Source organism: Hyposmocoma kahamanoa, unplaced genomic scaffold (genome assembly GCF_003589595.1).
Source record: "Hyposmocoma kahamanoa isolate Upper Pololo Valley unplaced genomic scaffold, ASM358959v1 96114, whole genome shotgun sequence".
NCBI classification, from domain to species: Eukaryota; Metazoa; Arthropoda; class Insecta; order Lepidoptera; family Cosmopterigidae; genus Hyposmocoma; species Hyposmocoma kahamanoa.
Genome location: NW_020655099.1, coordinates 1,050 through 14,982, shown reverse-complemented (window position 1 = coordinate 14,982; position 13,933 = coordinate 1,050). Strand labels below are relative to the sequence as shown.

Genomic DNA, 13,933 nt, shown 5'->3' with positions numbered 1-13,933 from the left:
TAGATTTTCAGTACAAATCGGCAATTTCATACTTTAACCCCTATTAGCTATGGAGTGGAAGCCCCAGAACAAAAAAAAGAAAAGAAAAAAGAAAGGAGACGCGGTGTACTACGTCGGTCATGACGGGATGACTTAGACTCTTTTTTGAAGGACTGGCCAGATGCTGCCCATGACCGAGGACAATGAGAAAAGGCCTTTACTCAGCAGTGGAACATAGAACAAGTTCAAGGAAATATGACCAACGTCTTTGTAACCCAAACTAGTACAGGTAGTGTTACGTCTCCTTGCCTGGATCCTGCATGTAGGTGAACTGACGCAGGCAGACAGGTCTAGGAAACTTAAGATCTTAGGCAGACTGTGTACGGCTATTAAACATTTGTCAATGTTTAATAGCAATACCTCTCGTTAATAGCGTAGGAAAACATCGTGGTGAAACCTACAAGTTGAAAGTTCACAACATTGGACCAACGTAGTGGACCCGTGCCTAGCAGTGGACGTGTAATGGGTTGACGATGGTTGCTACCACTTTCCATAAACCAGATCGACTGACTGTACAAAGAAATCAGACGATCTCCCAAAGTAAAAAATACATTTATTTCTGACTTCTCTCTTAAATGAAGCAAACATGGCTTCTACGAGACAATTCGAAATAAGAGATTTAGTTCCCAATCCTAGATAAACAGCCGATTTATAGCAAAGAGACCTGTAAAATCCTGCGCAGAGGCGCCGTAAAACTAGTAGGTAGTAAGGTTGAGACATTGCCATTTTATGTTTGCGACGTAATAACGCATAAACGGCCATAAAGTTAGTTTAAGGATAGTTCGCTATGACATTGTGAAGAAATCAATGACTTGATATGACTTTATATGATAATTACAAACGCGTCTGTCAAAGCAACTATTCGTGAAAATCGTAATAACTGTGAAATGTAAACTGTGTAACGAAGTTACTCGAGCCCAGGTTTTAATTTATTCGTTGTGAAATATTTGCAATGTAACAAATAACGCTGGTCGTTATAGCTCTGGGGGTTTACTCTCTTTTCACGGCACACCGTGTCGTGTCCGGCCCGTCACCGTCCCGTGTGGTTTCCACCATATGGCGGCCGGGTTTTTTTCTGTTATTTGGCATTTGGCTTTTTTTTCTTGAGTGATAAGGTTGTGTTATTAATACAATTTTCACAACTTGCATTGGCAGCTATTGCAATAGCTCTTGATTACGAAATATTGGAAACACAAACTGAAACTAGAAAAAGAAGATGGTGTGTAAATCCTGCCTGTCGGTGCCGTCTCGTTTCCACCGTGCGCCGGCCAGGTCACTCATTCTCCTTCACGTTACACGTCGTCACCGTCCCGTGTCGTTTCCACCGTATGGCGGCCGGAGAAAACGAGAATGCGAAGGAAAATTTGCCAAGCTCTAAAAAGATTTAATAGATGATGAGAGCATTTAGAGCTTGCGCTTTCCAATATACTATAGTCCATCGTTAACTATCCTCCAGGTGCTCGGCGTATGTAATCATATTACGACGTGTCGCGATCGGATCAGATTGGAACCCAAAAAAATACGCGACACCGTGTCGTTGGCATTAGGCCTTTTTTTTTCGAAAATTCGGCTGGAAATGCGGTTACGGTCAATGGATTACGATATCGAGAGATGTTAACAACTCCATTTTGGCCTATTATTGATGATATGGATATCAGTAACATGTGGTTTCAACAATATGGTGTCATAAGTCACGCAGCCACCAAACCAATGAATGTATTGCATTGACTTACAAATAAATGGACGACGGGTCTAATACAAAAACCACGAAAAAAATATACTAAGTCAACCTATTTAAACGTAGTGACATGTAAAGGAATATGAAAAAGCTAAAACGTTGAATTTAAATTGTAATGTCATCGTGGTACTGTTTAATTTTGCTTGCTTCGCTGTCAGTCGAACAAACGAAGACTAAAGCGTGAATGACGCTCTGTATACGATTTTAACGCCCTATAAGTTCGGACACTTTTTAGCGCGGACCCGACGTCCATATAGTTGTAAGTCAATGTTTATTGCCAAATAAGTAATACTCGCGGTATATAAATATATTCTAATAATGTCGTCTGTATTTCGGGACGTGCAACCGAAGCAATATGCCTTAAGTCATCACACTACAGAAATAGCAAAAATAAGTCAACCAAACATGAACACTTTCGAACGGTATACGGGTGAAGGTTGATCCCTGCGAAACGTGAAAAAGCTTAAATCGATTACCCACCGCACCGAAATAGAAGCCAGAGGCCTGCGAATAATCGATCTACGAGCATTTGTCCGTAAATCTAAAAAGTATTACAATTGTTTTTTTATTTCATTTTGGCTTTGTAGTATTTTGACAACAATTTTGACCGCCTCCGTGGTGGAACGGTTACCAAGCTGGACGGCTACGCTACACGGTTCGATTCCCGGACCGGGAGAAATATTAATGTGGCTTACATTTATTTCTCTCGTTTTTTGTGTAATTTATGGTTGTCTATGTGTGTTCTCCATGGCACCTGCGATACAGGATTTCCCTAGTGTAGAGCTGTGAGTGTGTCCGTTATTATTTGTATAAATATTTTCTCCTTATACTGTACACTTTTACATACACTGAAACAAGATCTAAATATATTTAATTCATAGCAAATTCAATGTGAAATCTTCAAATTATGGAACAGTATTAATCATACGACTAAGAAACTCTATGGGTTGCTAAGAGCTAATTTGTTACAAACGGTAAACAATGTTTATCATAATTACTAAATATTGTTAGAAATCTGAACCAGAAATCATAAAAAAGACTAGAAATTGAGAATAATTTTAATGAAATAAAAATTGGTAACAATCTAACGTTAAAATTTAAAGCACCAACGACAGGTAAATATGCTATTTCGGTAACTACTCTAGCAAACCATAAAGTTTTTAATGCCTGGGTCTGTCATTTAAAAAAAATAAACAACTTCAACTTCGTGATTTCGGTGTTTATTTGTTGAAAACATACCGTAAGTAGCGTTTTTTAAGTTTACCCTGAATATAAATGTTTATAAACTAAACTTTAAGGAGTAATTTCATGGTAAACGTTAGAACCACTCAAACGGAATATTATCATATTTACCCAAGTACACCAAAAATTTCATTAGTTATTTTTAAGTGCAGGATTTGCTGCTTGATTGAGATGTTTTTGTTGGTAGCACGGAGTATGTATTTATTTAGCAATGCAGAATAATAATTTTTATTTGTAAAAACTTGTATTTAAACTGAATCCTTTTCTAATTTGCGAAACCAAATAACCGCCATTTTGCAGTAGTAGGAGCGCATCGCGTGAGCGGATTAATAGAAAACAGGTACTTTATTATAAAACACTACACTTCTTAAATTGATGAATAAGATATTAAGTAGACACTTACCCCAAAAGGGCCGAGATATACTGAATTACAGTTACGTATTCATAGGTACACGATAAGGCTGTAGTGGCTATAAACTTATTAAAATTGGCACATGATTTAGATTAGTAATGATTATAAAATTAGTAAAGGAATCAAAATTAGACGAAACAAAATCAGTATGCGAGGCAAAAGAACTATGGTACAATTCAAAATTTAAATTTAAATACGAGTGGCTAGGTACCAGAGACGACAAAAAAGGTGGGATGACGAGGAGGTCACACCGTCACACTGTTAATAATATATTATAGATGTGTATAATTACAATACATATTACGCAAGTCATTGCCCATTAATCGCCATTATGATGACGACGGTTATAAATAGTTAATTTTGTCTTTGTTCCTTGTATTACAAAATATTTCTCAATTTATATACAGGAGAGCACTTTTGTGAATTGCCCAAACACTGCATCTTTCAGCAGAATAAAGATTCTTTTAATATCAGCTTCGCGTCAAACTATTGGAATAGTTAAAATAATCAATCTTAAGATTTCAACAACTGAAACGGGAATTTTTAGATCATGTGCCATAGATATATGAAAAAGCCTAAGTAAGCCGTTCCGACAACTTATTTGTGGACTCCTTTGAAATTTAGATTTTAGTGTTATATCTATTTATTTATTTATTTATTTAATAGTTTATTGTACAGGAAAAATACAACAAGTCACAAAGAATACAAGCGAAATTAAAAACAAAAGGTTCTGCTTATTTCTAATAGAAATTTCTTCCTGCAGACCTAAATACAGGACACTATAACTAAAAGAACGGGCATATGTGCACAACAAAACAAGAAAAAAAAAATTATAATATAAAAATAATATAAAAATATTAAATTGTTTTAAATTTTATAAATATTTAGATAAATACATATTTTATAATATAATACCTAAGATATGGATGGAATAGTAGATAAATAATGCTCTTTAACTCTCACTTTAAAAATAGCTAACGATTTACTTTCGTGAACAGTAATAGGAAGTGCATTCCAAAGTCTGACCGCATGAACAGTGAAGGAGTGAGAATAGAAACCGGAATTGAAGCATGGAAAAGATAACTGGGACCTAACAGGAGAGCGACAGGGTTTATCCTGGGACCTAAGGAAGCTGAAACGCTCTTTCAGGTACCCGGGAGACACAGGGTTATGTAAAATATTGTAAAGAATGGAGACAATATGCAAATTCCTGCGGAGACGGATGGGAAGTCATTTGAGCTGACTGCGGAAATGTGAAATTCGGTCATATTTACGAAGCCCAAAGATGAACCTTATACATAGGTTTTGCAGTCGTTCAAGCTTATTTAGCAGTTCTTCAGTAGCATCCAAATAGCAGGAATCAGCATAGTCTAAGAAGGGCAAAATAAGTGTTTGGACTAAACATATTTTGGTTTTTAAAGGTAAATCGTTTTGGAGGCGCTTAAGTGAGTGCAAGGAGAAATGGACTTTACGACTGACTTCATTAATATGTGGAGTCCAAACCAAATTACAATCTAAAAGCAAGCCAAGATTAGTTGCAGTAGAAGCATAAGCAATAGGCGTGGAATTATACGCTATAGGTGGGACAGAATCTAGATGCAATATGCCACGCATATACCCACTTCCCACAATCATAGCCTGTGACTTTTTGGGATTCACCAACAAACCAAAACACTCAGTCCATTGAGCGATGCAACGTAAATCAGCATTAACCGCTTCAACGGCTGCAACGACATCAGACGCTTTAAAACTGCGGTATAGCTGCAAATCGTCAGCATAGAGATGAAAGTTTGAAGACAGCACAAAAGTGATAGAATTGATGAAAACAGAGAAAAGGAGAGGGGAAAGAACACCACCCTGAGGAACGCCAGCAACTAAGTCACACCAATCAGAGGAAGCCTCGTCAGAGCGAATACACTGCGAGCGGCCTCTGAGGTAGGAGTCGAAACAAGCTATAACCGAAGGAGAAATATTAAAAGAGCGAAGGGAAGCAAGCAATACGTCAAAGTCCACAGAGCTGAAAGCACTGCTGAAGTCCAGAAGTATAAGCAAAGTGAGAAGACCATTGTCCATTGCGAGACGAATATCATCTGTTACCTTCAACAGTGCAGTCACAGTGCTATGGCCAGAACGAAAACCTGACTGAAACGGGGAAAGCAACTTATTAGAAGAAAGACACAACATTAACTGCTTGTTGACAATGTGTTCAAGGACTTTGGATAGAAATGGGAGAATGGAGATGGGACGGAATTCGAAAAGGCAAGTAGGGTTAGACGTTTTGGGTAAAGGTATAACATGGGCGAGTTTCCAATGAGAAGGGAAAGAACTAGCTTCTAAAGAGAAGTTAAATACATGAGTGAGGATAGGAACAAGTTCAGGGAGTATGAGTCTAATCATACGGGAACTGAGATCATCATTGCCAACAGCAGTAGAAGAAATAGAGAGAATATGGGTTTTGACCTCACATTCGGCAACAGTCCGGAAGGAGAAAGAGGTACATGCCGGTAAAGTATAGTCAGCCAAGATGCGAAGGGTAGCGCTTTTACGATACTTATCTAAAGTAACAGGGGGTAGGGAAAAATGTCTATTAAGCGCGTTAAGATCAGGAAGGGACGATTCACCAGAAGCAGTGGATCGACCAATACCAATGGACTTTAGGAATTTCCAGATCTGAGTGGAATCGCATTTCTCAACGTTATCGTGAATGTGCCGTCTCTTAGCATCTCTACACAAGCGACTACAGCGATTACGCAGGTATTTAAAACGAGCTAGGTTGTCATCTGTAGGAAGCCTCTTCCAGCGTCGTTTCGCCTTATCTCTGAGAGCCATAGCGATCTTAATATCTTGTGATAACCAGGGGGCAGGTGCATGTCTGATTTTAACCCGTTTTAAAGGCGCATGACGATCATAAAGCCTTAATATAATTTCATTGAGCAAAGCTACCTTCTGATCAATAACTACGCAGTCCAACACAGGAGTCCAGTCAATATTACCCGCCTCACTCTTGAGCGCCTCCAAATTAATGGCCTTGAAATTTCGGAGAATACGAAATTTCGACTTACACTTAGGAAAACGAATTTTATACGAGAGAAAGACAAGGTCATGATAAGAAAATACAGAAGAACTGTCCATGGGAAGCACAATGCTCAGGGGACGAGACTATCATAAGATCAAGAAGAGATGGAGTGCAGTTGGGAAAATGATGAGTAGCAGACAAAGGTAAAATATGCAAGTTGACAGAAGAAATTAGAGAAAGTAATTTATGGGCACGAGTGTCATTTTTTAGTAAACACGTGTTAAAGTCACCCATTAAAATAGTGTGATCAAAGGAAGGAGAATGGTCGAAGAGTAGACACTCAAGGGACTGAAAGTAGTCGATATTAAGGGAGGGGCTATAAAAGACTGCAAGGAGCACTTTCTTGTGATGCAAGGAAATGTTTAAAAATAGGTGCTCCGCGGAGTTAGAATACAAGGTAAGGAGAAGCATCAACAACAACATGTTGAATATCAGCTCGCAGATATACTGCCACCCCTCCACCACTTTTTCCCGTCCGGTCATTCCGAACGAGCTTAAATCCGAGAAGACTGAAATGAATAGAAGGAAGAGAAGGCTTTAGAAAATTTTCTGATATAAGAATAGCGTCAACAGGAGAATCTATGAAAGAAGCAAGGAGGTCAGAATAGTGAGAGGGGACGCTTTGAGCATTGATATGAACAACATTGAAATTTTTGGGGAAATTGCAGAAGGCTGAAGATAACTGATCATGCAGAGTCAAAGCGATGGAATCATTACTGTCATCAGCACTAAGAAAATGGCTTGGAGATGAGGAGCACGAGTAAAAACTATCATTTATCCCTAAAGTAACATCCATATTAATTAACACAAAAATAAAATATAATATTAAATTTAATAAATATATGAGTAATAATACACAAAAATATAGTATATAAAAAAAACCAACGTACAAACTATGACAAAAACAACGCCGAACCATCAGCACTCGCCGTAGGAATAAAATATAACCATGAACAAAGCAACACAATGCAAGAGGCCGTAGCCAAAAAATAATAAAGCTAAATTCATTGACAGTTGACAGCTGAGGTTTGATAGAATAAATTTAAATTTAACAAGAAAAAATTAACTTCTATAAAGAAGGTGCTATGTTACCTACCACAGAAATAAGATAGAAATACCTACATATAGTGCAAAAATTAATTTAAACACAAAGAACAAAAAACAATAAAAAAAAAGAAATCAAATTACGAGAAACAAAAATCACAATCACAATTAGTGCAACCTCCGACGCGACTTAGCAGCTGCAGAACCCTTCGTCGATTTACTAGCTGTCTCCAATGAATTTACTGCAGCCTGTGCGACGTCAGTTTTCCCAGCTGCAGCCGCAGGGAATCGGGCAATCAGGGGCCGAAGTTCAGCCATGGCCTCTACTTTCGTTCTGGTCTTATCAGGAAGAACGATCATGATTTTCCCCTCTGTAGACCAGCACCGATTAACACCGAAGTGCTTACGAGCTGCGACAAATGTGGAGTGCCTCGCCTTAGTCAGAAACTCAGATGTGGTGATACCAGAGCCCTTCAACGCAGTTTTACTGTCCCAGACAGATCGGCGAAGTTCAAAATCACCAAATCGAACCAGCACAGCTCTAGGTTTACTTTGTGAGGATCTCCATGGTCCCAAACGGTGACAAGCCAGTAAGTCTTTTTCATGTATTTCCGCTAAATGCAATTGGTTATGCAATTGGTTATATCCAGATTATGATCAACGGTTTTATTCTTAATTTTCTCTCTGTCTAACATTAGGAAATGTAAATTTTATACATTTTGTTTGTTCTCATTTTGTACAGTATCGCAATGTTTATGATTTTGTTTATTGTTTAAAGTTTGTCTTTTCAGCCTCCCCCCTCATCTAAATCTTCCAGGGCTGTAAAAAAGAAACAACTTTTAACAACTCGTTTGTAACTTCCCTTTCATCATAATATCGCTTTATCTTTTAGAACTTTGCCATCTTTTAAATCTGCTGCGTCACTAAGTCGTTCTTCTTGAAATCATATAATAAACTGTTCTGACTGGTGGTACACTAGTGGAATAACAATTTCTTCTAAATTTAGAGATCGACGGCTCGAATCTCCGTAGCGGCATATACCTGATTTACTTTAACTAAAAACTCATAAATTAAATGTAAAGTAAAAATGTTTATGACGATAGGACGGTTAGGACGGGCTATGTGGGCTAGTGACAACAGCGTATCATTAATTACTATCAAAACAGAAAACAGTGATTATACAACTTCCGAATTAAATGAACGCCAATGGAAATTTTATATCTTAGCTGTGACGCAGGTGTTTGTTTTTTACGTAAATAATTTCCTTTTCTTATAAAAATAAACAGAGTTCCTAAAATAACACATGTCATTGCTTAGTGTAAATAGATTAAATAATGCCACTTACATAAATTCTTAATATTTCAGAAAGAATACTAATAATGTACATAAAAATGCTGCTATAATTTTTTAATGCCTAATGTAGAGGATAGGTATAAGAATAATTAAATACGTTAAGTAGAAAAATACCCAAGTTCGATACAATATCGCTTAAATGGGACTTCCTAACTCTCTTAGCTTTGTACAATTTACATGCGATTCAAAACGATTCAAAAAAATGAAGTCTTCAAAGGTTCAAAATAATAGCAGAAGATAAAGACTGGCGGGGATTGTCATTGAAAATAATAGATACTACAATATTTGTTAGTATTATTTAGTAAGGGCACGAAGTCAGATCCAAGGCAGAAGAATAATATTGTGTGAATTTTATAAAAAAAAAACAAAAAAAACAAAATTTTGTGGAATTGTTTTAATCGTATGCACAGCAAAGCTCGATCGTTGTGACAATCTTACTTTTGATGAAGCCTACTACAATGTGACATTTAGCGTTGTACTTTAAAATACAACTGTGCTGACAAAGTCAATTTTTTATTTCTATTTGTGATCATTTATCATTAAGTAGGTGACGTAAATTTTATACAATTTGTTTTTTCTCATTTAGTGGTAAGTTATTAACTGTAAACGAATTTATTACCTTGAAAATAACACTATTTATGTCGTCATCTGCACATTGCTGCGTTCTAACATTGAATCGGGATCAGCAAACAATACTATCTATATTCTATACTCCTCACGACGCAAGATAAATCATTAGTATAAACTAAAAATAGAAATTGACCTAGAATTGAACCTTGACGGACGCCCACGTCAAATACAGAACCAGTAGACGTCGCATCATTGGTGTCAACCTCCTGGACCTTAACAATGAAGTACTACTTCAGAAGGCGAGATCACAGCGCGCCATATTATAATAGAGAAGATCCCTGACCAGACTCTTATGGCGCATGCAGTCGAATGTCTTGGAATGGTCACGGAATACACCTATAACATAATATTTAATAATTGTCATGTTTATATTAGTGACAATCATATCGATACTTGACATTGTGTTTTAAATCGTGATATAGTGACTACAATATGAAATAAATGATTCCACCCTATTTTAATCTAAACAAATCTGTGGAACGTATTTTTTAGGATTATTTAAATTTTCAATTGTGTCGTATTGAAATTTGAGTAATGAAGCTGAATTTTTTAACGTGCCGATTGACGATTTATTAAGAATTTTTGACTACATTTATACCGTTCTTCTAGGACTTTTAATATGAAAAGATACAAAGACTGTTATTATAAATTATATAATAATGTTATCTGTATGTATTTGCACAAAGAGATGACGTGAACTCACGATGAGGACAACTAATGCTTGGGTAAATTTTAATAAATGATTGAAAATGGGTCCATTGCTTATCAAAATGGCTAGTGGAAAGGACGAGTATACGAGTGTGCCGCAAACAGTAAGCTTAGAGCAGAATAAAGGTTGGTATTTTACAGTTAATTCCTTTTAATTGTACAGAACAAAATACTGCATTCATTGACATACTCTGTGGACATAATAAGTCTATTTTAGTTGTTTTAATATGTGATGTGAACTCAGTTTATTTACGTCATTTACAACCGATCTGTGTTCGAAAATTACGTAAAGAAGAAAAAATTAAAATTCTGTACTAATAATAATAATACTGTTTAACTTATTGTCTGACTGTGCCTGATATATATTTTTAGTTTATGTAAATAACTTTATTGTTCAAATATGATGAAGACATTATGAAACAATTACCAATATATTTACAATGATAAAGTCATTCTTGACGTAGGTTTCTTCTTAAGTTGTGCAATGTATGCTTTCTTATTAAAGCAAACATTATTTCTATTTTTCAGCACCCCTCGACTTATGTCCACCTCCTAAAGGTTTTGGTGCTCGGCACATGCAAGCACTAATTCTCTTCATCAGCCTTACTGTTGGATATGGCATGAGATCTCACTTGAGTGTTACATTGGTGGCAATGACAGGAAATGCCACCAACTGCTATCAAATCGAATTAAGTCACGATAACGTAACTGTGGGAAATTTTTCAAATGTTTTTTCACTTCCGGAAAACACAGACCTTTGTAAAGGGAGTTTGAAAACCTGGAGTGTTTACCGAGTAAATTTTTCTTTTCAGAACATTAATTATCAAGTTCCGTATTATACTAACTTTTTTGAGTATCAACTTTTTAATTTGCTTATTATTCCATAGGCAAAAAGGAAGTTTTTGATAAAAGGGCCTTAAACTTTTTTGCTTTTGGTACTGTTTTGAATTCTACTAATTGGGAATTCAGAAAACACATTTTATAAATTCTGCTTACGAATTGATTTATCGCATTGACAACTAAAACAGTGTACAATACTTACATATGTATAGGACATATTATGTTACAAATGATTTTATGCAATATTTTAGACCTACAATTGGAACAAGCCTACTCAAGAAATGATCCTCTTTTCCTTTGTCGTGGGCTACACAAGCATGATGATCCCAATGGGTGTGATCGCGCAGAAATTGGGAGGAAAGATTCCCATTATGATGGCTCTGGGTGTTAATGGAGTGTTATCTATACTGACACCATGGATGGCTGTTTTCGTAAGTTTAGTACTTATAGTATGTATCTGTGAACGAAATTTGGATTCCTCCATTTTCCAAGATGATCGCCATACAAGTGAATTTTCAATTTTTTTGATCAGCATGTTTCTCCCAGAAGAGCGGGTGTGTAAGAGTGATGTATGCAAATAAAGGTTGGGTGAATTTGGTGATTATCAGAAAGTATCAAAACCTTCGAAAAGTGCTCCACATCAGGTAGGACCCCAGCTGCCCGGCCACAGTATACGTCTTGGCCCCAAGGTCTTCAAACAAATGTAGGTCCACACCCTGGGCAGTTTTTATCAGTAGTTAAAAATATTCGAAATTCGAAAAACAAAATGACTTTATCTCCGTAACTATTAGAAATAGGTATATTATGTTTCCGGGATCGCTCGAGGTAATCGATTGTCAACTTCATTTATTCAAAATGGACGATTAAAGATGGCGGACGGAAAATAGTTCACCGAACGTGCTGAAATTTGGCACTTGGCCGCGTATAAGGCCCCATAATACGAAATTGTGTTTGTAGTTTTTGATTCCGCCATTTCCTAACATGGCCGCCATACATTTTCCACCGTCCAACATAATTGTTCTCCAAGAACGAAGTGTGTTTAATAAATGCACAAGGATTGTGTTGAACTGAGAATATTGAATACCACAAAATTCCAAAACTTTCAAGAAGTGGTCTGCATCAGGTAGGACACCGGCTGCCCGGCCAAAGCGTCAGAGATGGCTTTCAAACAAAAATTGACAAGGACTTTGATCAGGTTCAACCGGAACTAAAAATTTTTCAATATGGCGAATCCGAGATGGCCGCCATATAAAATTGACTTTACTGAATCTTCGCAATTATTGATTGATATATGAGTAGTTTTTTCTGAATTATATAAGGATACGACTTGTCACGATTATGTCAACTACCTGGCTCCCTCCCACCTAAATAAACCTAACTAAAAAAATCACCAATGAAACCAAAGTAATTACCAACCGACCGACGAAATCTTTCCTAGATTTAAAGTCACAAGCCTCGTACACAGCTTTCGCGGGCCGCTTTAGCAGCCCAGCGCAATATGCAACATCCAAGTCGACCAGGTCTCCGTGATAAACGACCCGGTGAAAGCGTCAGAGATGGGTGTATGACTTTCAAGCAAAATTTGTCAAGGACCCTAGGCAGGTACTACCGGGATCAAAAATTTTCCAATCTGGCAAATTCAAGATGGCCGCCATAAACGATTGACTTTTCTGAATCTGCGCAGATCCCTCCCACTCAAACTCAACTAAAGAGGATTTTCTACTGAAATATAAAGTTCAACTCCCAATTTGACACAAAATATAAAGAAAGCCCTCGCGGGCCATTGTAGCGGCCCGGCGCAACGCACACCATCTAGTTATTATACATATATACATATATGATATATATACTATATATAGCTCGATTACCACTGACTACTGGAATGCATCAGGTAGATGACCCACCTGCGCGGCCAAAGTATAATACCTACCGGAAGGGTCGTGGAACTAAAATTTTTTGGCTGAATTTATAACCTTGATTATTATTTACCTTGGATCGGTTTGCTTTAAAAAAACCCAAAGAACTAGAATTAGATTCTTAAAAATTGTTTCATTTTCAATGTATAATAATCGCAAAAACCTAAGAACTCGAGATACTCGCTATTTTAGGCTATCAACATCGGTCACATTTTAATATCAGGTGAGTTTGGGGCCAAGCGTGTGACTATTTTACTCAATAAAATTCTACTAAGCAGTATGAAGCAACATCATATATCCACGCCTTATTTCAAGTATTTCTCAACATAGGGTGGCTGGCTGGCGACTTGCGCGTGTCGGCTACTACAGGGCATGACACAGGCAGCCTTCTACCCGAGCATCCATACCATCCTTGGCAAATGGGCTCCACTCAGCGAGAGGGGAAGACTCAGTACCTATATTTACACTGGTAAGAGAACATTAAGTTATATGCTATGGGATCAAAGAATGTTTCCAGTCTATAACCGTGACCATATTATCGAAGGCGATTATTAGTATTTCAAGAGTTGCACTAAATATACAGTGAAACCACCGTTACAAACTAAAATGACTTATAATTAACCATTGTCGAGATTGTAGTGGGCGCAGGATGATCGCATCCATTCAGAAAAGCCTAAGAGACTCTTTTTAACAAAAATACACTTTAAGTAGTACTTTATAAATGTATTATAAAAGATTTCGGGTATGTGTGTTTCATGTTATTAAGACAAATTGAAAAATGCCGCCTATAGGCATTCACAGTAACTTGTAAGAGTGTTCGTGATCATCATGAAGTGTGTTTCTCGGGAGGTTATGTAGTACACCTTATGATATCTCGCCATCACTCTCTGCTGATTCAGTGCTGCGGAAATTGCATTTGCAAAGGGTTTGTTTGA

The 13,933-nt window shown here is 37.0% G+C and overlaps 1 protein-coding gene across 1 annotated transcript; it reads left to right on the top strand.

Annotated features, from left to right (window-relative positions):
* Window positions 1-10,304: 10,304 nt before the first annotated feature.
* On the top strand, window positions 10,305-13,467 carry LOC113238480 (sialin-like; the record flags this gene model as incomplete). Its single annotated transcript, XM_026475303.1, has 4 exons — window positions 10,305-10,368; window positions 10,771-11,036; window positions 11,334-11,513; window positions 13,329-13,467. Coding segments are annotated over exons 1-4 (649 nt in total), but the record flags the coding sequence as incomplete, so codon positions are not given.
* Between the last annotated feature and the right edge of the window lie 466 nt (window positions 13,468-13,933).